General features: G+C 45.9%; 1 protein-coding gene across 1 annotated transcript in view; it reads left to right on the top strand.

Moving 5' to 3' along the window:
• The window catches only part of LOC120920162 (NACHT, LRR and PYD domains-containing protein 12-like), a 487,778-nt gene that overhangs the window by 195,223 nt on the left and 265,797 nt on the right, over positions 1 to 26,758 (top strand). The window contains exon 8 of the mRNA XM_040332082.1: positions 1,515 to 1,679. Coding sequence (XP_040188016.1) covers positions 1,515 to 1,679 — 165 coding nt within the window. The remainder of the gene's footprint in view (positions 1 to 1,514; positions 1,680 to 26,758) is intronic.

Below are 26,758 nucleotides of genomic sequence, written 5' to 3'. Positions count from 1 at the left end.
GAGACGCCTGTTTATATAACCAGTAGAAGCTGGATGTTATATAAAAAAAAAGGGAAAAGTTTTTTTATTTTCTTTGAGTTAATCCCACATAGAAATGTATGTACAGAGGCATTAGAGTAATGGTAGAGTAGTAATAGGATAAACAAGCTGAGTGAGGGTTTTGTTAACTAGCCAAACGGCAAAAATAATGTTTACCTTCTAAACCAGAGTAAGAGCAATAGGCAGTGGATCTCCTTGCCGCAGTCAGAAAACTGACAGCCTCCAGATGAACCTCCCATTTTATAATTAGGTAATTGGTCATAATTGGATCAGCTCCCTGAATCAGCTGGAAAACAACCAGCTGATGGGGCTGAAAGGCGTCTCTCTGTCGACGGGCGCGCGGCGTGGCCACGCCCACAGGGGCGTGGTTACGTCACGCGTCACCGGCGGGTATGTATTCACCCAGTAGGCGGCCCTGGGGAATGCCATGGGAACACGGCCTGGACGATGGGAGGAAGAGAATTCGCCACATTAATCTCCGCGAGTGGGCGGAGCTTACCCACCGGGTGTTATTTAAAGTGATTGTAAATGATCACCTTGTAAAGTGACCCATTCAGTTTAAAATATAAATGAAAGGCAAAATATTTTTTGTATCGATTTAAAAAAAATAAACACCCTTTTTCCTTTTTTTTCCCTATAAATGATCACATTTCCCTCCGTTTCCCAGCTGCATAAGAGCTGGGGGAGGAGATGCAACAGCACACTGAGTTTGCCAGTGAATGGCTGTGTGGCAGGGGCATGCCAGGACAAGTCTGATCATTGGAGGAGAGCAGGCTGGGTTCCCAGTATAGACAGAGAACTGACCACGGTGTGTTATATTGCTTAGTGTGATCAGTTTGTAATAAGAAAGCAGAGGGACTGGCAGGAACACCTGGAATTTCACATAAAGGAAGCAATACAAAGCGAACAGGATACTTTCATCATACAAGTACATGGTACAGGAGGCACATATCAGGAATATGAAATGTTGGGGTAACAAACACTAAGTATATTTAAATTTCAGATAAAAATCATTCTATCCAATCACTAGCAATGCTGATTCTGGCCTCACACTGCTGATACTATTAATGCTCCATACACAGGGAGATTATAGCACAATACGAGTCATGTCAGTGGTATTCTGTGCTCATCCTGTGGTTTTGGAAAGAGGCTGCCACCATCCCCGTTTTTACATAATTTAGTTTTTTACCCTCTATGACTATTGCAGGCAACCAAACCAACAAAACATAGATTCAAAAAAATCTTTCCTTAATACAAAATTGTTAAAATACAAAGTTCTCTAAAACCACAAATAACCATAATTGGCTTGAAATACATTTGGTAAGCAAATTCTATTTCCTGGAGTTTTATAAAGTGATCTAATATTAATGATTTAAATGAAGAGAAATTAGTTCCATTACTGTAGAGAACAGTTAAGTTTTATTCCTGGGGAGAAAATCATTTTCTACTGGTAACATTCTTCTCTTCTTCTACAGCTTGTCCTATAATCACCTGACAGACAGTTCCTGCCCCTACCTGGCATCTGTAATAAGAAATAACCAGACACTGAGGACACTGGACCTGTCTATAAACAATCTGGAGGGTCCTCATTTGAGGGATCTGATGGAAGCTCTGACAACAAGCCGGATAGAAGAATTACAGTGAGTATATTTCAGGAACCATAAACCAGACTGAGACAGAAAATGCAGTAAAAATCACACCTTAAGAGCCGGTTCACACAGGGGCGGCATGATTTGCCGAGCGACTCGGAAAGGCGATTTGCACACGACTTCAGAGGCCCTGAAGTCGCCCCAAAGTCATACAGGAACCCTTTTCTAAGTCAGGGTGACTTGAGTTGCTCCGATTAGAACAGTTCCATTGTACAGAACGGGACGCGACTTGTCAGACGGCTGAGTTGCCCCTGTGTGAACCGGCTCTTAATGTGATAATAAAAATAGTAATGGAAACATAAGCCAGGGTTCAGAAGCCAAAACTGGTAATTAGCTGAGCTGGTAATCAGGAAGCCAGCAATTCACGTAGCCGGAAACCAAAGTTCAGAATCGGGAACCAGAAGGGACGTCAGCCGGGCAAAGTCTTTAACAAGAAAACAGCAGAGACACTCAGGATATGTTGACCAAGGCCGAGGCAACAAAGGAATGAACAAGGCAGTTTAACCCCTTCCCGACCAGCCGCCACAGTTATACTGCGGCAGGTTGGCTCCCCTGTGCGAACCATCGTAGCTGTATGTTGGTTCACCTTTTGACCACTGGGGGGGCATGACACTGGAGACGATGTGCGTGTACGGTGGTCGCGATGACCGCCAGGCACCCATGATCGCTCCACACAGAGTGGAGATCTATCAATGTAAACAGATAGATCTCCGTGCTGTCAGGGGTATGAACAACAATCCTTCTCCTGACCCAGGCAGTCCCATCCCCCACAGTTAGAATCACTCCCTAGGTAACAGTTAACCCCTTGATCTCCCCCTACTGTTAACTCCTTCCCTGCCAGTGACATTTACACAGTAGCAGTGCATTTTTGTGGCACTGATTGCTGTATATAAATGCCAATGGTCCCAAAAATGTGTCAAAAGTGTCCGATGTGTCTGCCATAATGTTGCAGTCTCAATTGCTAGTAAAAAAAAGCCAAAAATCTATCCCCTATTTTGTAGATGCTATAACTTTTTTTATTTTATTTTTTTATTTCACAAATTCTTTATTGGGTGGATAACAGTGTACCATACATAGTACATAATACAATAAGTAGGCAATTAGATAAGAAAATAATTTTGGCATAGATAGAATACATCCATACAGTCATTACAAGCAGTATCTTTGGTAATCAAGCATAAATAGCAGAACTGTCACCTTAAGATGTTTTTTTTTTTTTTTTTTTCCTAACTAAAACAAAGAATATGTATACGCAGGTAGTTGCATATTCTTACCGGTGCATGAAAAGGGGGTAGGAAAGAGGGGAGAAAAAAAAAATGTTCCCAGACATTTTAACCTTAGTGACATAAGTATATAAAGGAAAGGGTATATAGATACTGAAAACTAATGTGTTTTCCTGTATTTAGACCACTTTTATGTTATAACCCGCTGATAATTTTGGGATACCTTAAATGATGTCCAGTTGGACCAAATCGCTGAAAATTTGACAATTCTCTCTTGGGAAATGCTGATGATTTCCTCAACTCTTTCTATGTTATTAATTCTCCTAAACCATTCAGCTTTCGTTGGTACATGGGGGGAATGCCAGTGACATGGGATGCACTGTCGCGCCGCATTGATCATGATCATGGGGAGGGATTTCAAGTATTGTTTCTTAGGGATAGAGTTAAAGTGCAGTAGATATTGAAGCGGTGTGAAGCTCAGATTCTCTGAGGTGACCTGATTAATAGTTTTGTGTACCGATATCCAGAAAGATTGAATTAGAGGGCATGACCACCAAATATGTAGCATCGAGCCCTCTTCGCGTTTACATCTCCAGCATCTATCAGATACCTGTGGTGAGATTTTGTGTAGGGTAGAAGGGGTTCTATACCATCTGGTTATGATCTTGAAACAACTTTCTTGTGTGGCCACATTGAGTGATCCTTTTTGGGCATATAGATAGATTTTCTCCCAATCTTCAGTGGACAGGGTAGTATCTAAATCTCTCTCCCAAGCCTTACATGATGAGCTGGAGAAGTCGTTGGAATCCTCAAATAGGGAATTGTAAAGGGACGATATAATGTGTCTTTGTGGAGTTTTTTTGGTGCATAGTTTCTCTAGCATTGTCAAGGGTCTTGTCCAATGGTGAATATTGTCTCTCTTGGTTAAGAAATGTTTGATTTGGATGTAGTTCCAGTGCGATAAGATACAGGGTTTGATGGTCTTGAGTAGGTCATCTCTAGATAGAAACTTGTCATTTTTAAAGAAGTGTTTAGATAGGACATTACCGTGAGGCCACTTATGCGTCGGGAGCGATTTTTCTAGACCGGGAGAAAAGTCTGGGTTGCTCAAAAGTGGTGTTAGAGGGCCTAGCCAAGGGGAAGGATTTATGCTCTTGAAGGTATAGCGGAAGATTTCTAGAGTGGGACCTATAATGGGATGTGTTTTGATAGAGTTTGAGTGATACTTAGGATTAATCCAAGGTAGATATTTTAAATCGTGAGGAGATTGTGTTTGTTCTAGGTTCACCCAGTCTTTCACCATATGATGCAGGTTCCAGTCTACAATCCTTGTTAATAGGGCAGCCTGATGGTATTTTCTAAGGTCAGGTAGAGCTATGCCTCCCCCATTCCTGGGCAGATTCAATCTGGAAAATCTAATTCTTGGAGGCCTACCTCTCCAGATAAAGGAGGAACAAGCTTTGCGAAAGGTAGTGAAAAATGATAGGGGAATTTTGATAGGCATTGTTTGCATGATGTAGAGGAACCGCGGTAAAATAGTCATTTTGATTAATGAAGCTCGTCCGAACCAAGAAATATTAAGTGAATTCCATCTCTTCAGATCTTCCTGTGTTTCCTTCATTGCCGGAATGAAATTGAGATGGAAGAGGTCTTTCAGATCAGAAGAGATTTCAATTCCCAGATATTTGATGCTACGTTTTGCCCAGTTAAATGAATTTTTTTTTTTACATAGGTCTATTACACTGGAAGGCATTGAGATGTTGAGGGCATTAGATTTGGAATGATTTATTTTTAAATTAGATAATAAATGAAAATGTTCCAGGTCTTTAAGAAGGTTAGGTATGGTTATGTGGGGTTCTGAAAGGAAGAGGAGCAGGTCGTCTGCAAAGGCTGCCAATTTGTATGTATTATTCTGGATCTTAATTCCTTTGATATCATCGTTTGATCTAATTTTATTTAACAGGGGTTCAAGTGTTAAAACAAATAATAGGGGGGAAAGAGGGCATCCCTGTCTGGTTCCGTTGCGCAGATTGAAGGCGCCCGACAGATGACCATTGACCCGGACCCTGGCGGTGGGATTAGAGTACAAGACTTTAATGTAAGCTCTCATTTGAGGTAGAAAGCCAATGTGTGTTAACACTGCGTCCATGAAGTCCCAGGCCACTCTGTCGAACGCCTTCTCGGCGTCTAGGTATAAGAAAAAGCCCTGCTTCTGTTTTGACGTTAGCCAGTGATTTATGTTGAGGGCCTTTATTGTGTTATCACGTCCCTCCCTACCCGGGATAAATCCCACTTGGTCTAAGGCTACGAGAGAGGTTAGCAGGGGGAGGATCCTATTTGCCAGTAATTTGGCATATATCTTTACATCGACATTTATTAGCGATATTGGTCTGTAATTGCTGACCTGTGTCACGTCTTTTCCTTCTTTAGGTATTACCGTGATGTGGGCCTCTAGAAATTGTTTGGGGGGGTTTTGTTCCGAATGCAGGGATTGGAATGTTTTCAAAAACCTTGGTTTCAGTATGTCAGTAAAAGTCTTGTAGTATTGTAGGGGTAGGCCATCTGGGCCCGGGGCTTTGCCTATTTTCATCTCTTTTAGGGCTCTATCAAATTCTGGGCTTGAGATGGGATTTTCAAGTTCCTTGGCAATATTCTCTGAAATATGGGGTGGACTATATTTTCCAAGAAATTCTTGGATGAGCTTGTTTCTTTTGTCTGATCCCTGTGGGCATTTTGGATTAGATGGAATATTGTATAGATCATGATAGTATAATTCAAACTGTTTAGCAATTTCCTCATTCGAAGAACGCAACTCTCCGTGCTTGTCTCTTATGTGATGAACAGTATTAGCAGTTCTCTTAGTTTGGACAGCTCTTGCCAGCAATTTACCACATTTGTTTCCCTGTTCATAGTATATTCTGTGTCTCAGGATATATTGCCTTTTAATTTTCAAATTTAGTTCTTCTGACAACAACGTTCTTGTTTTAGTTAATTCTTCGAATGTTGAAACCGCCACAGTTCTTTTATGTGTTCGTTCTAATTGGTGTATGCGTTCTAATAAAGATTTTATTTTGGACTGTTGTTCTTTTTTTATGCTTGTCAATTTCCTAATAAATTCTCCCCTAATGACACATTTGTGCGCCTCCCATTGTGTTATGGATGAAGTGTCTTCATTTTCATTACGTAGAAAATAATCATTCAATGTGTCCTTAAACTTTGAGATATCCACTGGATCTTTCAGTACTGTGGTATTGAGTCTCCACGTTTTAGTTATGTTGTTTCTATCTGGGAATGTTAGCGCCATGGTGATTGGGTGATGGTCAGACAAAGTCATTGACTCAATTTTTGATTTAGTCAATAGTGGTAGGTCTGGTTGTGAGAGAAGGAAGTAGTCAATTCTAGAATACTTTTGGTGGACATTAGAAAAGTAGGTATAATCTTTGGTCTGAGGGTTTAGAATTCTCCAGACATCATGCAGTGCCAGCTCCTGGAGTTGGTTCTTAATTTGTTTCAAGGCCCTGTACGTTAAACTTGAAGTTCCATTTGAGGTATCGATGAGGGGATTTAGGGGGGTGTTGAAGTCTCCTCCAAGAATGAGGGTGCCAGAGGCGAAAGTTGTCAGTAGTTCTTTAATTTTGCGGAAGAAGGCTACCTGTCTAACATTTGGGGCATAGATGTTAGCGATAGTGATGGGGTGTTGGCCTAGTTTCCCTTTCAGGAATATGTATCTCCCTTCAGGATCTATAAGGGTATCTATTGTCTGGAATGGGGTCTGACTGGATATCAGTATCGAAACTCATTTTGTCTTACCTATAGGTTTAGTAGCATGTAGGATTACCTGGAATCGTTTGTCTCCTAGCTTTGGGATCTTATCCGATCTGAAATGAGTTTCCTGAATAAGAGTAATGTTAGCTTTTTGTTTATGGATTTCATTAATTAGTTTGGTCCTTTTTTCCGGTATGTTAAGTCCTTTTGCATTGATTGAAAGTAGTTTCAGCGATAGTGGTATAGATTGCGTTTTGTCAGAATTATCAGGAGGCATCATGAGACTCAGTGTCTCGATAGCTGTGCTGTCTGTCTATGCGAATATAAAAAATAAAAAAAAATAAAAGGGAAACCCCTTTGGTGGGGTGGGTGGTTAGGGGGCGAAAGAAGACAAAAAGGTATTGTATATAGGGACAGGAAGGGGAAAAACCGGGGATAGATTTAAGCCCCATACACACCATCAGAGATTTTCTGCAGAATTTTTTCTTCAGATTTACCAAAACCATGTAGTGCAAGGGCCTGCCTGATTGCATATAAATTGAAACTCTTAAGGTTTGACCTTATATTATATGGTTTTGGTAAATCTGAAGACAAAAATCTGCAGAAAATCTGATGGTGTGTATGGGGCTTTAGGCTCGCTAATCTATCCTAAATGTACAATAATCCGGTTGGGTCAAGAGGTGGGGTAAAGAACACCCCTTGTGTGGAAGTGCGGTCTAAGTAAAACCAGGGAGATTCAAATAGAGGAGGATGAATCTCTCCTACTGGTTTTGTAATTTCACTCTACTCGCTGGCGCACAGGAGCAATGCGCCGACAAATATAAAAAAGAAAAAGACATAAATTTGGCCAATAATTGTTACTTGTAGTATGTGTAAAGGTTATAGTAATTAAATTCACCAGTCACTAATGCATGTTTTTTCCTCTTACCCTATTAATCAGTCTTATAATTGAACTTGGGGTCAAGGTAACTAATAGGCTACATCTTTTAATGTTATAGCAAACTTTTAACGTATGTATCGGTAAGGTTGTCACACTTCTGTCTACCAACAAGTGAACTATAAGCTATGGTGGATACTTAATTATTGGACTTGAGCAATATTATAAGCTCGCCACTGGAGGGCAGTGTTTTACTATAAATGTTTAAGTTGTCTAGTAAAGAGAGTGTATGGCCCCATGCACACGATAGAATTTATCCGCGAATACGGTCCGCGGATAAATCCTCTCGAGGATTTCGGCGGATTTTCATGCGATGGAGTGTACACACCATCGCATTGAAATCCGCGCCGAAATCCTCTGGCGATGAGGTGTCGCGCCGTCGCCGCGATTATGACGCGGCGACGTGCGCGACGCTGTCATATAAGGAATTCCACGCATGCGTCGAATCATTACGACGCATGCGGGGGATCCCTTCGGACGGATGGATCCGGTGAGTCTATACAGACCAGCGGATCCATCCGTTGGGATGGACTCCAGCAGATGGATATGTTCTGCATGTCAGCGAATATTCGATCTGCTGGAATCCATCCCAGGGGAGATATATCCGCGGAAACAGATCCGCTGGCGTGTACTATCTATCCGCTGAAACCCATTTGCTGGGATTTATCTGCGGATGGATTCTATGGTGTGTACGGGGCCTTAAAAGGATCTTAACCCACTACAGAAATTAAATGCATTTACATATTTATCCACTTCACTTTTTCCTTAGGCCCCGTACACACGACCAAACATGTATGCTGAAACTGGTCCGCGGGCCAGTTTCAGCATACATGTTCGGTACATGTTCGGTCGTGTGTGGGCGCGAGCGGGCCGAATTCCAGCAAACATTTGCCCGCCGAGCCTTTTCCCAGCGGGCAAATATTCCTGGACGTGTTTTAAAACCGTCCGCTGGAATCCTGCCCGCTCGGACATGTACGGTCGTCAGTACAGACCTACCGTACATGTCCAGGCGCCCGCCGTCCCTCGCATGCGTCGAATGACTTCGACGCATGCGTGGAAGCCTTTAAATGGCAGGCCCGCCCACGTCTCCGCGTCATCGCCGCATCATCATCGCGCGGACTTCTGTACGATGGTGTGTACAACCATCGTACAGAAGCCCTCTGGCAGACATGTATGGTGAAAACGGTCCGACGGACCGCTTTCACCATACATGTTTGTTCGTGTGTACCCGGCCTAAGACGTTGTTATATGTTAAATGAAGCACAGGGCATAGCCCCTATGCTTAATGATCTATAAAATTATGATCCGCTAATAAGGCAATATAATGAGCACAAATCAGCGTAATTTAGAGCATGACCTCGGCTAATTTCTTAGGTGAAATTTTTTGTTGAATAGTTCTCATTTTTGGGTGCCACCACAACTTAGTAAGGATAAGGCTAGGACTTTCCCAATACCCCTGCTCATCCGTGTAGCAAATTCAGAACAAGTTATGTATCATGTCGTTGTCATGTACTACGCCATATTCATATACATATAAAAACAAAAAAATTTAAACTGAACATTGTAGTGCTTAACAAGTGCACTGAGTATATCAGTAACATTAACAAAAATAACCTTCTATAGGTGACGCCAGGTTTTTAGTAAATAGATTGTGCTACCCCTACTCCCCACAGTGTGTATATTTGCGGAAGGTAAGGATAACACACTCTGACCTATATATAAAGGAACGCGGGTTGAAAATCGCTTTTTCCTACCAACATGAGATCTAGACACCCCAGGTCACCACATCATAGGCTAGACCCATATTATTCTTGTAACCATGGGTATCTATACCTTAGACATCTGTCTCCAGCTTTGTCTTCTGTGGGTAATGCGATAAAAATTTGGAGATATAATGCAGGCATGTAGCTTGTAGTTCTTTCCTGAAGTGAAAAGCAAAGTTGTTTTCATACCTATGTACGCAAGTCCACGCACTTTTCTTGGTATATAGTCTAGTAGTCTCTTCGGTTGTAGCGATCTTCTCCCTTCCCCGTTGTCCTCGTTCCTCTCCTTACCCCGCTTCCACAAGTGTGAAAAGTGAGTCCCCTGCGATCAAACAAGAAAACACAAAGAGAAAACAGCAGCGCTGGGCTCTACAAGAAAAAGATGGGACAAGGGGGGAAAGAGCAAAAACAAAACAGAAGGGGGTGAATGTAGGTCTGGATGATGAGGAGATTGTGCGGATTAGGTGGGGCGGCAGGACCCGGCGTCAGAAGGAAGAAATCCTGATATGCAAGTAGGTGTTCTGGTTGAAACATGTAAGATTGCTGTCTTTTAAAAGCAACGTACATCTGTGGGATAAAGTCTGGAAAGTCAGTGTTACCATCTTGGGATTAGAGGAACTAAGTGTCCATTTGGTCATGCCGATCCATCCGGTCTCTTCGTCTTGGTGGCGAGTCGCCTTGGCCTCCCTGGGCTCCGGGTCCCCTATTGTGTTGGGGAGTTAGTGATCTGCGTCGGCGATCTCTGTTTCTTTGTGCTCTTGGGGTGCTGTTGGAGGACACCGCAATCCATGGATCATTTAACATAAAAGAACTCTCTGGAGCCTCTGTGAAGGGGACATTTAATGCCTCACAGAACGGTCGGATATCTTCAGGTGTGCGCAGAAGTGCGGTATGGCCTCTCCATGTGGCTGAAAGGTAAAATGGAAATTTCCATCTGTAGGGAATTCCCCTGGAGCGGAGCATTTCTGTAATGGGACACAGAGCCCTGCGTTGTCTCCTGAAACAGTTTAATCTCCATTCCATTAAAGATGATTCTGTTTTTTTCTCTAGCTTTTTTGAGAATAGCTTCTTTAAGAGGGAAGTTCACTAAACAGCATATTATGTCTCTTGGCGGTTCATTATCCCTTCCCCTGGGCCTGAGAGCTCTGTGGATCCTTTCAAACTCAATGGGGGATTCTAGGGGTCTGTCAAGCAGATCATTAAATATTGTTGTGGCTGTCTGTTCAACAGGGTTCTGGTCAGCCATTTCTGGGACCCCTCTAATTCTTATATTATGTCTCCGTCCCCTATTGTCCAAATCTTCAAGATGGCTATTAATTTCAATTAATTGGGTTAGGTGCATGTCGGTATGTCTTTGTACCTGTTTTAAGGCATCAGCATGACGTCCTGATGTTTGCTCCAGTGCCCCTGTTCTTGCAGCCATCCCCTGTATCTCTGCCCTTATCTCTGTAATGGTGGCAGAGAAGGAGGCCTTAATGTCAGTCGTCATGGCCTGCAGATCGGCGAGGCTGAGGGCTTGTGGGGGCTGAGTGGAAGGGGATGGGAGGCTCTGTGTGTTAGTTGGAGCGATCGCGCCGCTCGCGCTGTGTCCTGGACCACCGTGTGGGGTAAGGGATTTACTCGAGGCCGCGGCTTTTGGGCCTTCTCCCGGCGGTGTCCGGAACATCGCCGGAATCGTGGCGGTGGATTGATGGCCTGGCTCCATCTGTGACCTGGCAGGTGGGCGGCTGTGTACTACTATTTTTAAGCCCGGATTCGTACCTTAGTGGCCGATGGCGGCGGATTTGTGCCCCTGTGCGCCGGAGGACTCGGCTCAAGCGTCCATCCTGGTCCGGAGTTAGGCCATGCCCCCCATAACTTTTGTGCAAACCAATCAATATACGCTTATGTAAAAATATGTAGAAGAATACATATCGGCCTAAATTTCTTTAATAAAAATTGGGGATCTTTATTATAGTAAAAAGTACAAAATATTGTGCTTTTTTTTTTTAATTGTCAGTCTTTTATAGCACAAAAAATAAAAACCACTGAGATGATCAAATACTACCAAAATAATGCTCTATTTGTGGGAAAAAAGGACATCAATTTTGTTTGGGTACAGCGTCGCACGACCGCGCAATTGTCAATTAAAGTGACACAGTGCAGAATCGCAAAAAATGGGCGGGTCATTGAGCAGCCAAATCTTCCGGGGCTGAAGTAGTTAAATAGCAAGAAAAGGCTGGCTGTAGGCTGGACTGATGAGGCAGGTAATGGTAACCAAGTTAGTCACTATGGAAACAATGAGTGGCTGGTAATTAACTGACAGCTGAGCAGCAATGAGAAGGGAGCTGCTAAAAACCCCGCCCTCGATGATCCCTCCACTTCAGAGGGGCACCAAGAATGAGGGGAAAGTATCTATGGAAAGCAGAGAGGAGGGGAGGAGCATGTAGGTCCTAAGACGAGACACAAGAGTGTTCCTCTGGACTGTAACCTCTCCAATGAATAAGGTACTCTAGGGGCCCACCAAACATACAGGAGTCAATGATAGATTGTATCTCATACTACTCATTAGGGATGAGTTCAGGTCGAACATCGGAAAAATTGCGGAAAATTTGAGTGCCGTGGAACGCCCCATAATGCACTGCAAGATCGCAGTGCATTGCTGTAGGATGATTGTCCAAAGAATGCACCTGACCTGCATGCTTTGACCAATCCCAGCACCCTCTGCTAAGAGAGCCATAATTGGCCAAAGGCAGGGTACCTTTGGCCAACCATGGTTTAAGGGGACTATGTCCACGCCCCACACTATATAAGGCTGCCTACACGACGGCCCTGTGTAGTGTTGTTGGTGTGGATGGAGAGATAGTGTGATTTAGATTAAGCAGGCAGGTTATTCAGTTAGCTGCAGTGTATTTGATATACTTTGTGTGTGTGTGTGTGTGTGTGTGTAGGTATATATATGTAGCAGGCTTATTGTAATGCAATTTCTCATTTTGGCCACAGGATGGAGACATTGAGATGCTGACTTGTCCTGTCAGAAAAAGCTCAGACACAGAGCAGACTGGGAAAAAGGGGAGTTTCAGGAAGTGCTAGAGGGAGGTGGAAGAGAGGGAAGGACTGAGGTCAAAAAGAGAGAGTACTGACAGAGACAATAAGGAGAGCTGTCTGATGTAGCGGCATCTGAGGAGAGCCGTCTGATGTATCAGCATCTGAGGAGAGCCATCTGATGTAAATTATCGGGGCTAGTGTGGAGAGAGGACTAGGTGCCATTGGAAGCTACTACAGTGTGGGGAAGCAGTTCTGGGACCGGATCGTGGAGAGACAAAGCCACTCCCAGGATTGCTGTCTTTGGCGTGCTGCCTGCCAGAGTCACCCTAAGCAACCTAAGCGAGTTGACACCTGATCGAAGGGGCAACTAAATTAGTGTTACCAGGACTGGTGAGCAGGCCTTGCGGCCAATACTTGCTACCACTGCTAGTGAATAAAGTCACTTATTCTACTTAACCAGTGATCCCATAGCTCTGATACTGCCTGCAGGCCTTACTGATGGCTGCAACGCACGCCAACGAGCTCCAACGAAACTTAGGACTAAGGATTGCCCCTAGTTGTAACTACCTTGAAGCTGTATCTGCTGGCCTATTTAAAGGGGTACTATACCTCTGTCTATTAATTTGAGTGCACCCAAAACCTAGTGTGGATTTATAAATACCCTTGTTGCATTTAAAGTTAATATGCATTGTTTATTGCTAACCTGCCTGCCGAGTGTGTTCAATTTGGTTTAACTGTTACTATTGCTATAATAGTCTAATAGATTAAGCGTATTTGTCACTATTTGTATTTGTATTTTATTGCCATATCCCACAGCCAGATGAAAGGTTTTTCTCACTTGTGCTGTAAATTGTGCTTGCAGTAATTTTTTTCAACCAGGTGTACCAGGGGGGCTGAGGTTGTTCTTGGAGTCGAGGCACAGTACAGAGAACCCAAAATGTAACCAGCGGCTCCTTCAGGGGTGGCGATATATATATATATATATATATATATATTACTCTGCATCCAGTGTAACCTATATCTGCAGTGCATTCCTGGTGTACTTTTTCTAATATACTTTAGAAAAAATTATAAAATGATTTTTATATATATATATATATATATATATACACACACACATACACACGCAGTCTAGTACAGCTGCACGATTAATTGCGGAGAATCGTTATCGCAATTCTCTGCCCCCCACGATCTCAATCTCAGATTTGAATGATTCTTCTAAGGGTAAATAACACATTGTCAGCTTATGTTGCCAGTGTCGGAGCGGAGGGTAAGATGTCGGTCGCGACGGAGCCAGCGTGAAACGCAAATGGTAGAGATTCCGAAACTGACATCAGCAAAGAACGTGATGGTGATGCTGGGCAGTATCGCGTTTTTTCATCCCACAGATGTCCAGGGGACAGTGCACCTTGCTAATTACAGTTTTGTTTTCAGAATCGGCAGATTATCTTGCTAAAAGTATATGGCAGTATAAAAGTATATGGCAGTATAAAAGTATATGGCAAAATGGCAATAGTCTCTCTCTCTCTTTTGTTAAGTGTAATATTATTATACACAATTATAATATAAAGCGATAAAAAAAATTAAAGTGTCCTGTCCCCATGAGTTTGCACACAGAAGCAAACGCATATGTAAGTATCGCCCCCCACACATGTAAATGACGTCCAAACCACAGCAAGAGCAATAATTCTAGCACTAGACCTCCTCTAGCTCTAAACGGGTAACCTGTAAAAAGGTTTAAACCATCGCCTATGGAGATTTTGAAGTACTGTGGTTTGGCGCCATACCACGAGTGTTACAATATAAAAGTTTTTGAGAATCATGATCTTTATTCAACGCAAAAAAACACGATTCTCATTTTTTCCAGAATCGTGCAGCTCTACAGTCTAATATACAGTATTAGTATAGACTACAGAGTGTAGAGTTTAAATGGAGAAAACTGGCACAGGTTTTGCTAGTTTAGAATGGGCCTCTGTAGTTTGGAGATCCCTCAGAGACTTGGGTGGGATGGGATCTTATAGACAGCCTGTGTCCGGATCTTATAGACAGCCAGCAGGTTGTGTTCCCAGGTGCACAAAGCCCATATAATGAGGGACTGGTCAAAACAGTGAGTGGAGGAAGGTGGAGTGTGTGCAGCTGGCTGCTATTTCAAGACAGACCTGTGTAAGACTACATCCCTGGTGTGGGGGGACTTCGTGCCTGACGGACTGGGAGGCTGGTAGAGCTGAGGTGACTAGCAAGTACAAGGGGGGCTAAAGGAAGGCCTGAAGTCAGGGAGACAGGGAGCTTACCCAAGGGCTGGAGAACCCTGTTGAGGCCAGGAGTAGGCCGGTTTAGCAGGTAATTGTATGGCAAAGTAAGCCTAGGAACCAGGAGCCTTGGCATTTTCTGTTGTGTAAACTTTACTGGAGAAGAACCCCTGTGGGCAAATCATATGTGTAAATTTTTATTTTGTTGCATTTAATAAAAATGGGCTGCCATGCCCTCAAACCTGATCACTGGCTGCTCTGGTGAAGTGTCTCATTGGCGCTCCTCAGATGGACTCCCCACCGAACAGCCACTCTTACTTGGGATCTTCAAAAGTGAGGACCCAGTCGATCACTGGATCCCCGTCCTGCTTGGATGTCCCAGGCCCACATGGCCCAGGCACACACGCCCCGGCTAGGTAGGCCATAACGCTAGGGGCACAGTGACGTGGTCACCCTAAAGGTGGGTGCCACACTCCGAGAAGAAGAAGACCCGTCTAAAATTGTATCTGCCTCATAAGTACCCTCCCTCAGCATGCCCAGTGAGGAAACTCCCTCTTGATTGGCTGCTAGGGAAGAGCACCCAAATCCCGACTCCACTGCTGCCACCCATCGTCCTGGGGTGGAACAACACCCCAGGCATGACAGAACTAGCCCACAGCACAGCCAGGCTGAAACAGAGACCCTAACAAACAATTTGAATTAAGATCAGAGTCACTTACACTCTGATCATCCCTTAAATTTCAAATAGCACCTGTACTTGGAAGTACACAGGCGCTAAACACTCCCCCCACTTGAATAGACACTGTCCTCAGTGTCTCAACAAAAGGCATTCAAGTCTGAATGCCTGACCTGAATCTGCATAACAGTAAAGAGAAAGAGATAAGAAAAGTGTAAAACTTTAAGATATAAAACATTTCTCTGTACAAATATTCACAGTGATGCATTAGAACATTACACATTTCCTAACTATCTAATCTGCCCCCGTCTCCGACAGCTTTGATAGGGATAGGTCAACAACCTGCAAAAAAAAGCAATGGAAGAACATACACATCTATGTACATCTAAAGTCTCGACGGGTGGAATTGAGACTGCACCTTCCAGCCCTTAAGAAGGCGAAATCTCCTTTCCCTCCCAAAGAGACACATCAAAGATAAGTGCTAAGAGTTTCTCAAACTGCAAGGTCTTAAGAGAAAAAAAAATATACAAGTGTCTCTGCGCTGGCAGAAGTTGCAGAACACTGCCCCTAGTGGTCAGTGCGTGGTACTACCAGCATAAGGCAGCCCATTGTTCAGACAGAAAGATTAGCAACACAAGGGAGACATAGAAAACTGTATCTTCTCCTCTTTTCTTTCTCCTGGTGCTGTGAAGAAGCCGGCAAGACCCTATCCTAAATAACTGATCAAACCCCCCGAAGTTCTGCACAAGCAACAAAGTGTGGATCCGGTGGGATGAAAACACAAACTGGACAGGGGCAACAGTTCTTGTCCGTAACTTCTTAAAAAGCAGCAAAGGTGATACTGTAGGCCACAGGTGTCAAACACAAGGCCCGCGGGCCAAATCCGGCCCTCCAAGCCATTTCATGTGGCCCTCGCACCTTTCCTGCAGCTGCAGGAGAGCTCCAGCCCTCCTCTGGTCCTCCTCCAGACCCTTACTTTCTGCTTTCAAGCAATGCATCCAGCTTCCCAGCAGCAGCATAAGGTAAGGGGGTTCATTGTGATGTAAGAGAAACTTCTGATGGTGGGGTGGCTTTTCACATCTAATGTAAAGGGGAAGGGGATGCGCTGGACATCTAATCTTACAGATACAACCGTCCCTTTTGAGAACAATCATAATGCTGATGCGACCCACAATGAAATGGAGTTTGACACCCTTGCTGTAGGCATTCAGCCTACCGGTAGAATCGTGAATCCGGCAGAGAGATAATGTCCCCATGGGAATTATTAGTGGTGATGGAGAAAACTTGATTCACTTTTCCCGGACATTTAAGAACCACTCGGTCACTAAAGATGTACCGACCGGGCCTCCAGTCTTTCAAACAGCTCTCAAACTTGTAGTTTAAGTGGATGAAAGTAAAGTCCGTGTCATGGGCACACTTGGGCACATTCAAGCGATCCCAAATTGCATCCTGGTACCAACTCTGCCTCTTTTGCTCAATTACAGGCAGAAGGGCTGGAGGCACATACGGATACTCTCAGCTGTAGTCAGAGGCCACTTTTCGCATGACAATGCGATGCAGACGGGCCAATTTAGGCAAAATACAGGGGTGTCCAAGCCCTGGTAGGACAATAGCATCGGGTGCTCTTTTCAGTACGGGCAATGCAGCAGGTACGGGAGTAGGCTCTGCAACATGGATGCTTGGCGCTCCAACCTCCTAGGTTAATTGGGGAAGCTCCACAAGTGATGCAGCTTGACCGGAGCGCTTCTTGCATCTGCGAGACCTGTTGGTTCTGGAGCTTCTACCCTGTTGGGACTCAGGAAACTCCAGCTCGAACCATTTATTGTCCCCATCATCAGACAAAGAGTCCAAGTCAGAAGTGTCATACTCCTCTGCAGGCAAATAGGTGTGACCCCCGACAGAGCCGTTAAACAAGTCACTTGGGCCCATTGGTAGGCCTCGACCTCAGCCTGCATCACACGCAGGGGTGGGTAGCTCCTCCCACTTGGATACTTTCCTTGGCACGTGGCAGGCGCACATGGCTTCACTGCACGTGCGCCCAGGTTTAATGGCAACGTTAACTCCTTCTTTACCAAGCACATTTTAACACACGACAATTCCTTTTTCACGATAAAATAAACTTCTGAATCTTGATAAATTGAGATAACAGCCAATCCCGGACGAGCCCCCACATGTAGCGGTACCCCCGGAGGGGCTGCTGAGAAATGATGGGATGGCATGTTATCTCATGGCTCTGGTGAAGTGTCTAGGGTGAACGATGTATACAGCAGCAGTAAAGGAATGTCTGCAAGGAGAATGTCTCTTTTATATGTGCTCTTTATTACCCAGCCGGATAAAAACATTAAACAGGTGATGAAACAGATAGGTGAAGGTAGGAAGAATAATAGCAGATTCAGGCGTTCAAAATGGAAACAGTCCTGCTTCCGACAACACTTAGATTTTCTTCGCCACTCCAGCCTGAGTGGGTATAGCGTACCTGGACAGGTCTCTCTCACCGACCTGGCAGCCAGAGTATCACTCGGAACTTAGAAGGATGTCTCTGCCACAGACTCTTCTAGAATGAACGTCAGGGAAGCGCCTCTGCCACAGGCCTTCTCTGACTGCGGGTACGGATAAAGTTTTGCCGGAACCTTCTTCTCAACGTCGCCCAGGTACCGACTGAAAGAGGAGTCAATCCTTCAGTGTCCTGTAACCTCGATCCCCGGTGGTTCGTCGGAATCCTATTGGACCGCCAGCCTCTCATTGGCGTTCCTCAGATGGACTCCCCACCGAACAGCCACACTTGCTTGGGATCTTCAAAAGTGAGGACCCAGTCGATCACTGGATCCCCGTCCTGCTTGGATGTCCCAGGCCCACATGGCCCAGAACCCAGGAACACCACGTAGCACACACGCCCTGGCCAGGTAGGCCATAACGCTAGGGGCGCAGTGACATGGTCACCCAAAAGGTGGGTGCCACACTCCGAGAATAAGAGAAGAAGAAGACCCGTCTAAAATGGTGTCTGCCTCATAAGTACCCTCCCCCAGCATGCCCAGCGAGGAAACTCCCTCCTGATTGGCTGCTAGGGAAAAGCACCCAAATCCAGACTCCACTTTTGCCACCCATCGTCCTGGGGTGGAACAACACCCCAGGCACCACAGAATGAGCCCACAGCACAGCCAGGCTGAAACAGAGACCCTAACAAACAATTAGAATTAAGATCAGAGTCACTTACACTCTGATCATCCCTTAAATTTCAAATAGCACCTGTACTTGGAAGTACACAGGTGCTACATATATATTCTGCATCCAGTGTAGCCTATATCTACAGTACATTCCTGGTGTACTTTTTCTACTACACTTCTGGTGGTGTACACAGTACACAATACAGTGCAGCCGTAGTGCAGTTGCTACTACACTTCTGGTGGTGTACACAGTATCTAATACAGTGTAGTGTAGTGTTTCAAAACAAAATGTACATCATGTCTGGAAGGCCACCAAGGAGAGGCAGATGCTCACAGGCCACTAAAAGAGGGCAAGCATGCTCTGTGTCTATAGTCGAAAAAAGGGGGGAGAAGGGTAAAGACCCATAAAGTTCAGATAATGACAAAAGGGTGGGGCAGACAGCGATCGTCACCTATATAAGAAATATTTTCTTTATTGCTAAAATATAATATACAAAAAATACATAGAGATAATGGAATTAAAAGACATTTAGAACAAGGTGGCCATGGGTGTGCACACCCACAAGACAGAGAAGTCACACAATATTTTCCCTAAGTTGCCTCTAATGTTACAAACATGACACATAGAGGAGGCACCATTGGCAGGATCAAGAGAGAGAGCTACAGGAATGGTCTCCAGCCGCTGACTGGAACATGCAGACACCCTGCAGACCTCGTTGCCTTAGGAGCCCGAGAACCTCCAAAAATTGTTGTGGCCTAGTACATTAATCGTACATAAAGTGTATGTTACAGTATCTTCAGACCTATGAACGAAACCTTATATGCAAGGGATCAGGAGGGAAGAGAACGGAGGAAATAATCATGTGGTGACATTTACTAAGTACTGGCCAAAACAGACCCACTATAGAGCCTCCTTTGTCTCATATCCCAGGATCTACCGAGCTGTCAGGTTTGTTTAACAGTAAAACAAGTCCATTAATGGAAGACCCCCACAGGAATCTTATGACGGTGGACAGGCATGAAAAAGTCCCAAGTTGCTAGTATGGCAGTATAGTATGCAGAAAAGTGCCACCGTGCTGGTTAGAAGTCACGTAATGGCTAATATTGTAGCCTTATTTGATAGTAATCCATTCAGTGATTAAGAATATAGCAGATTATTTCCAAACATCAATAGATGTTATTACTCACAGTAATTTGATCGCAGGAAAAGACGATTCTCTTTGTAAGTAATGAGATTGTAAGTATCCATTGGTCTAGATCAGGCATGTCCAAAGTCCGGCCCGCGGGCCAATTGCAGCCCCCCTGGTGATTAATACGGCCCCCATGAGGATTTGGATATATATAAGACCCCTTTCACAATGAGGAAAGGAGGTAGGGACACCGCGGCTATACCGCCGGCAATGCGCCTCTACAGAGGCGCATTGCCGGCAGTATTAACCCCTTTTCGGCCGCTAGCGGCCGAATACCGCTGCAATTCCGAAGGTATTTTTAGCGGCGCTATACCGCCACCGCACCTCTCACCCCAGTGTGAAAGGGGCTTAAGGCTGCATTCATGGCACATGTGAGGCTGCATTGGTTGCAATGGTGAAGCTGCATTCATGGCAATGGTGAGGTTGCATTCATGGCAATGGTAAGCCTGTGCGTGTTATACGCAGATAAATACGGTATATCCAAATAACACGCCCAAGCTCATCCTTAGTCCTGAGCAGCGCTCGGGGATTCGTTGGGGCCACAAAAGAGATTTATACAGTATATCCAAATAACACGCCCAAGCTCATCTCTTCACTAGGGATGAGCTCCGCGTTCGATTCGAACGTATGTTCGAATCGAACATCGGTCGTTCGATTGTTCGTCGAAAATCGAACAAATGGGTCGTTCGCGCCAAATTCGAATGACGCAAAACGTCCCATAATTCACTGGGGCGTTGAGCGCTGATGATTGGCCAAGCATGCTTGGCCAATCACAGCGCTCAAAAAACGAAGAGCCATAATTGGCCAAAGCCAGGGTGGCTTTGGCCAATTATGGCTCAGGGGGATTAGTACACGCCCCCCACTATAAAAGGCAGCCTGCACGGCTGCCTAGTGTAGTGTGTTGGCGGTTCTAGAGAAGATCAGTCAGTCAGACAGAGAGAGATAGAGAGATAGAGACACAGGCCCAGATTCTCATACATTAGCGCTGCTCCTGGGCAGCGTAATGTATGAGCTCTACGTTTCACCGCCGCAGGTCTACAGGTTTAAATCCTGATTCTCAGAACACTTACCTGTAAACTTGCGGCGGTGTATCGTTAGATTGCTCGGCGCAAGCCCGCCCAATTCAAATGGGGCGGGCACCATTTAAATTAGGCGCGCTCCCGCGCCGAGCGTACTGCGCATCCTCCGTCGGGTAAATTACCCGACGTGCATTGCGCTAAATGACGTCGCCCCGACGTCATTTGCCTAGATGTATACGTAAATGGCGTCCAGCGCCATTCACGGACGTCTTACACAAACGACGTAATTTTGATTCAATTCGACGCGGGAACGACGGCCATAGTTAACATTGGTTGCCCCTGCTAATTAGCAGGGGCAACCTTACGCGTCGGGTACGCTACGCAAACAACGTTAATTCGCTGCGTTGACCTCGCGTATGTTCGGGAATTGCCGTACTTACCTCATTTGCATAGACGACGGGGAAAAGCGACGATGCGACACCTAGCGGCGGAAAAAAAGATCTGACAGCGTAACAGCCTTACGCTTGTCAGATCTAATGGGTACCTATGCGCAACTGATTCTAAGAATCAGTCGCATAGATACCCGGGGCCAGATGAGGAGTTACGACGGCGCTAATGGTGTTGCGCCGTCGTAACGCCTTCGAGAATCTGGGCCACAGTGTCTTAACTAGATAGATAGATAGATAGATAGATAGCTAGATAGCTAGATAGATAGATAGATAGATAGATAGATAGATAGATAGATAGATAGATAGATAGATAGAGTAGGAAGTGTAGTCAGTATAGTTAAAAGTACAGTTTGTAGAGAATATATTCACATCCTTAGGCGTTGTCAATATATTTATAAACTGTACAGCTCAGCTAGTTTATCTATTATTATCTGTCAGGCAGGAGATTGTTCTACATGCAGTGCTCTAACGTTTTTTATTGCCTGCATTAGGGATTTACTTTAAAATTATTATTCTGTGTTATTCAACGTGTGCTAGTTAATTGCACACACAGACGCATTACCTGTTACTGCACGTGTGCAATTTATTTGCACAGAAGCGCAGTCGCTGTTAATGCAACTGGGCTATTGAATTGCACAGAAACGCAGTCGCTATTACTGCGTGCGTGCTGTTTAATAGCAACTAAAGGCAGTTGGTGTCACTGCGTGCGTGCTGTTAAATCGCATTTGACCGCAGTCGCTATTACTGCGTGCGTGCTGCTTAATAGCAACTAAAGGCAGTTGGTGTCACTGCGTGCGTGCTGTTAAATCGCATTTGACCGCAGTCGCTATTACTGCGTGCGTGCTGTTTAATAGCAACTAAATGTAGTTGGTGTCACTGCGTGCATGCTGTTAAATCGCATTTGACCGCAGTCGCTATTACTGCGTGCGTGCTGCTTAATAGCAACTAAAGGCAGTTGGTGTCACTGCATGCGTGCTGTTAAATCGCATTGGACCGCAGTCGCTATTACTGCGTGCGTGCTGCTTAATAGCAACTAAAGGCAGTTGGTGTCACTGCGTGCGTGCTGTTTAATCGCATTTGACCGCAGTCGCTATTACTGCGTGCGTGCTGTTTAATAGCAACTAAAGGCAGTTGGTGTCACTGCGTGCATGCTGTTAAATCGCATTTGACCGCAGTCGCTATTACTGCGTGCATGCTGCTTAATAGCAACTAAAGGCAGTTGGTGTCACTGCGTGCGGGCTGTTAAATCGCATTTGACCGCAGTCGCTATTACTGCGTGCGTGCTGCTTAATAGCAATTAAAGGCAGTTGGTGTCACTGCGTGCGTGCTGTTAAATCTCATTTGACCGCAGTCGCTATTACTGCATGCGTGCTGCTTAATAGCAACTAAAGGCAGTTGGTGTCACTGCGTGCCTGCTGTTAAATCGCATTTGACCGCAGTCGCTATTACTGCGTGTGTGCTGCTTAATAGCAACTAAAGGCAGTTGGTGTGACTGCAACTATTTTGTTACTTTACACTTGAGCCAAGTCGCTCTTACTGTGTGGTTGCTGTTTAATACCATCTGAACGCAGTTGGTGTGACAGCGACTATTTTGTTACATAACACTTGAGCCAAGTCGCTCTTACTGTGTGGTTGCTGTTTAATACCATCTGAACGCAGTTGGTGTGACAGCGACTATTTTGTTACTTTACACTTGAGCCAAGTCGCTCTTACTGTGTGGTTGCTGTTTAATACCATCTGAACGCAGTTGGTGTGACTGCGACTATTTTCTTACTTTACACTTGAGCCAAGTCGCTCTTACTGTGTGGTTGCTGTTTAATACCATCTGAACGCAGTTGGTGTGACAGCGACTATTTTGTTACATAACACTTGAGCCAAGTCGCTCTTACTGTGTGGTTGCTGTTTAATACCATCTGAACGCAGTTGGTGTGACTGCGACTATTTTGTTACTTTACACTTGAGCCAAGTCGCTCTTACTGTGTGGTTGCTGTTTAATACCATCTGAACGCAGTTGGTGTGACTGCGACTATTTTGTTACTTTACACTTGAGCCAAGTCGCTCTTACTGTGTGGTTGCTTTTTAATACCATCTGAACGCAGTTGGTGTGACAGCGACTATTTTGTTACATAACACTTGAGCCAAGTCGCTCTTACTGTGTGGTTGCTGTTTAATACCATCTGAAAGCAGTTGGTGTGACAGCGACTATTTTGTTACATAACACTTGAGCCAAGTCGCTCTTACTGTGTGGTTGCTGTTTAATACCATCTGAAAGCAGTTGGTGTGACAGCGACTATTTTGTTACATAACACTTGAGCCAAGTCGCTCTTACTGTGTGATTGCTGTTTAATACCATCTGAACGCAGTTGGTGTGACAGCGACTATTTTGTTACATAACACTTGAGCCAAGTCGCTCTTACTGTGTGGTTGCTGTTTAATACCATCTGAACGCAGTTGGTGTGACTGCGACTATTTTGTTACATAACACCTGAACGCATAAATATGGCTGGAAGGACAAAGACGGCAGAGAGTCACGAGGGCAAGCAGGCTCTGCATCTAGAGGTAACGCTGGTGATGGATGTGGTGCATCCTCTTCAGCACGTGGCCGCTCGTCCTTCTTTTCGGGAGCTGGCCGTGTTGAGCCTTAACATGCAGAGAAATTAGTGGAGTGGATGACCAAGCCGTCCTCATCCTCCTCATCCTCTCTCACACAGACTGATTATAGTTTGTCTGGCAAAGCAGCTGCCAAGGCGTCCTCTACCCTCTGCACAATGGCATCACACAATCCTTCCCTAGTCCCACCGTGTCCTCCTGAGGAGTCCCCCGAACTGTTTCAACACAGTGTTGGGTACATGCTAGCTGAAGATGCGCAGCGTTTTGAAGACTCCGATGACGGAACACTGATAGAGGAAGGCATTGATGTGAGCCCAGGGAGAGGGGGTGGCCGAGAGGGACAACAATCTGGGAGTGATGTTCCCCCAGCTGGAGCATACTGCCAGGTTGTCGCCAGTGATGATGAGGAGGGAGGGGATGATGAGGTCATTGACTCTACCTGGGTGCCTGGTAGGAGAGAGGAGGAGGAGGAAGAGGACGAGGCACAGGCACATCTTCAAAGAGGCAGGAAGCCCTCCAGGGGTCAGCTTAAGGGCAGTACACCAACTGCATTACGTGGCGCTGCTGTGTCTCAACGGTACAGCAAAAGTTCTTTGGTGTGGGCCTTTTTTGAAACCTGTCCATCAGATCCTACCTTTGCTGTTTGCAACATATGTCTCAAGCGTATCTCGCGTGGCCAAAACATCACCCGCTTGGGCACCACATGCTTGTCCAGACATATGTCGACCTGCCATGCAGCTCGTTGGCAGGCATACCAGAAAGACCCACACCAAAGACCAAAGCGGTCCTCCCCTTGCCCTTCTGTGACCTCAAACCCCACTAGACCCCCAGTCCTCTCTGCAGCCTGCACCGAAGGTGTAGAAATAGGTGTGTCACAACGTAGTAGTGGTAGTACATCCGGCCAATCTACTGATATTACCAGACAAATTTCCCTGCCCCAGCTGCTGCAGCGCCGAAAGAAGTACGCTCCCAGCCATCCACATGCCCAGCGGTTGAATGCTAGCTTAGCAAAATTGCTAGCACTTCAACTGCTACCTTTTCAGTTGGTAGATTCTGCCCCCTTCCGTGAGTTTGTGGAATGTGCAGTACCTCAGTGGCAAGTACCCAAACGCCACTTTTTTTCACGGAAGGCGATTCCGTCTCTCTACCGGCATGTGGAAGGCAATGTCCATACCTCGCTGGACAGGGCGGTCAGTGGTAAGGTGCATCTTACCGCTGACTCATGGTCCAGCAGGCATGGACAGGGATGTTACCTGTCTTTTACGGCCCATTGGGTGACTCTGCTGGCAGCTGGGAAGGACGCAGGTCAAGGTACAGTAGTTTTGGAGGTTGTTCCGCCACCACGCCTCCAAAACACTACAACTGCTTGTGACACACCTCTCTCCTCCACCCCCTCCTCTTCTTCTTCCTCTGTGGCCTCTTCCTGTGGTGATGTTGGCTCAGAACCAACCGTGCTCCGTAGGCGTACGACGGGCTACGCAGGAATGCAGGCCAAGAGATGCCATGCGGTCCTAGAGCTGGTGTGCTTGGGAGACAGGAGCCACACTGGGGAAGAGGTTCTTTCAGCTCTGCAGGGGCAGGCTCAGAGGTGGTTGACGCCACGCCAGCTGAAGCCTGGAATGGTGGTCAGCGATAATGGCACCAACCTCCTCTCTGCCCTGCGACGTGGAAAACTCACCCATGTGCCCTGTTTTGCGCATGTTCTCAATTTGGTGGTGCAGCGGTTCTTGGGCAGGTACCCTGGCTTACAGGATGTCCTGAGGCAGGCCAGGAAAGTCTGTGTGCATTTCCGGAGGTCATATAATGCCACTGCTCGGCTGACAGACCTCCAGAGGGAATACAACCTGCCCAAGAACCACCTAATCTGTGACATGCCCACCAGATGGAACTCTACGTTGGCCATGCTGCAGCGGCTGCACACGCAGCAGAGGGCCATCAATGAGTACCTGTGCCAATATGGCAGCAGAACTGGCTCAGGGGAGCTTGGGTTTTTTTCACCACGCCAGTGGGCCTTGATCAGGGATGCATGCACTGTCCTGTCACCATTTGAGGAGGCCACGAGGATGGTGAGCAGTGACAGTGCATGCATCAGTGAGACTGTCCCGCTTATTCACATGTTGGAGCACACCCTACGTGGAATAATGGACAGGGCCCTTGAGGCAGAACAGAGGGAGGAAGAGGAGGACTTCCTTACCTCTCAAGGCCCCCTTTATCCAGACACTGTTCCTGCTTGCCCACCTGGAACACAGGAAGAGGAGGAGGAGGATGAGGAGGAGGAGGAGGAGGAGGAGGAGGATTGTATCAGCAGCATGGAGGTGGAGCCTAGCACTCAGCATCAACAGCAGCAGTCTTCAATGGATCATTTACAGTCCCAAGGAACACGTGGACTTTTACGTGGCTGGGATGAGGTGGCTGAGGATCCTGTCGTCCTCAGTGACCCAGAGGACTGTGCCCCGAATGCCTCTGCAAACCTACGCTGCATGGCCTCCCTGATCCTGCAAAGCCTGCGTAAGGATCCTCGTGTACGTGCTATCAAGGAGAGGGATCATTACTGGCTGGCAACTCTCCTTGATCCACGTTACAAGAGTAAGGTAACGGATCTTATGTTGCCATCGCAGAGGGAGCAGAAGATGAAACTACTGCGGGAGGCCTTGCAGAAGGGTCTGTGCAATGCGTTCCCAGAACCGGGGGGATTACCAAAACCTGGCCCTGGACAATGTCTTGCTGAGGCTTCGGTGAGTCAGAGAAGGAGCGGTGGAGAAGGTGGCCGTCTGACTGATGCGTTCAGACAATTTTTTAGTCCGCAGCCCCAAGGTCTGACCGGTTCCAGCAACCATCGCCAGCGTCTGGTTTACATGGTCCGGGAATACCTAGCGGCAAGATCCGACTTGGACACCTTCCCCACGAAAAATCCTCTGGCTTACTGGGTCTTGAGGATGGATCACTGGCCAGAGCTTGCACAGTACGCAATTGAGCTACTGGCTTGCCCTGCATCCAG

This window comes from Rana temporaria, chromosome 13 (genome assembly GCF_905171775.1).
Source record: "Rana temporaria chromosome 13, aRanTem1.1, whole genome shotgun sequence".
Classification (NCBI taxonomy): domain Eukaryota; kingdom Metazoa; phylum Chordata; class Amphibia; order Anura; family Ranidae; genus Rana; species Rana temporaria.
Note: the sequence above shows the minus strand (reverse complement) of the source record. Positions and strands in the feature narration are given on the sequence as shown.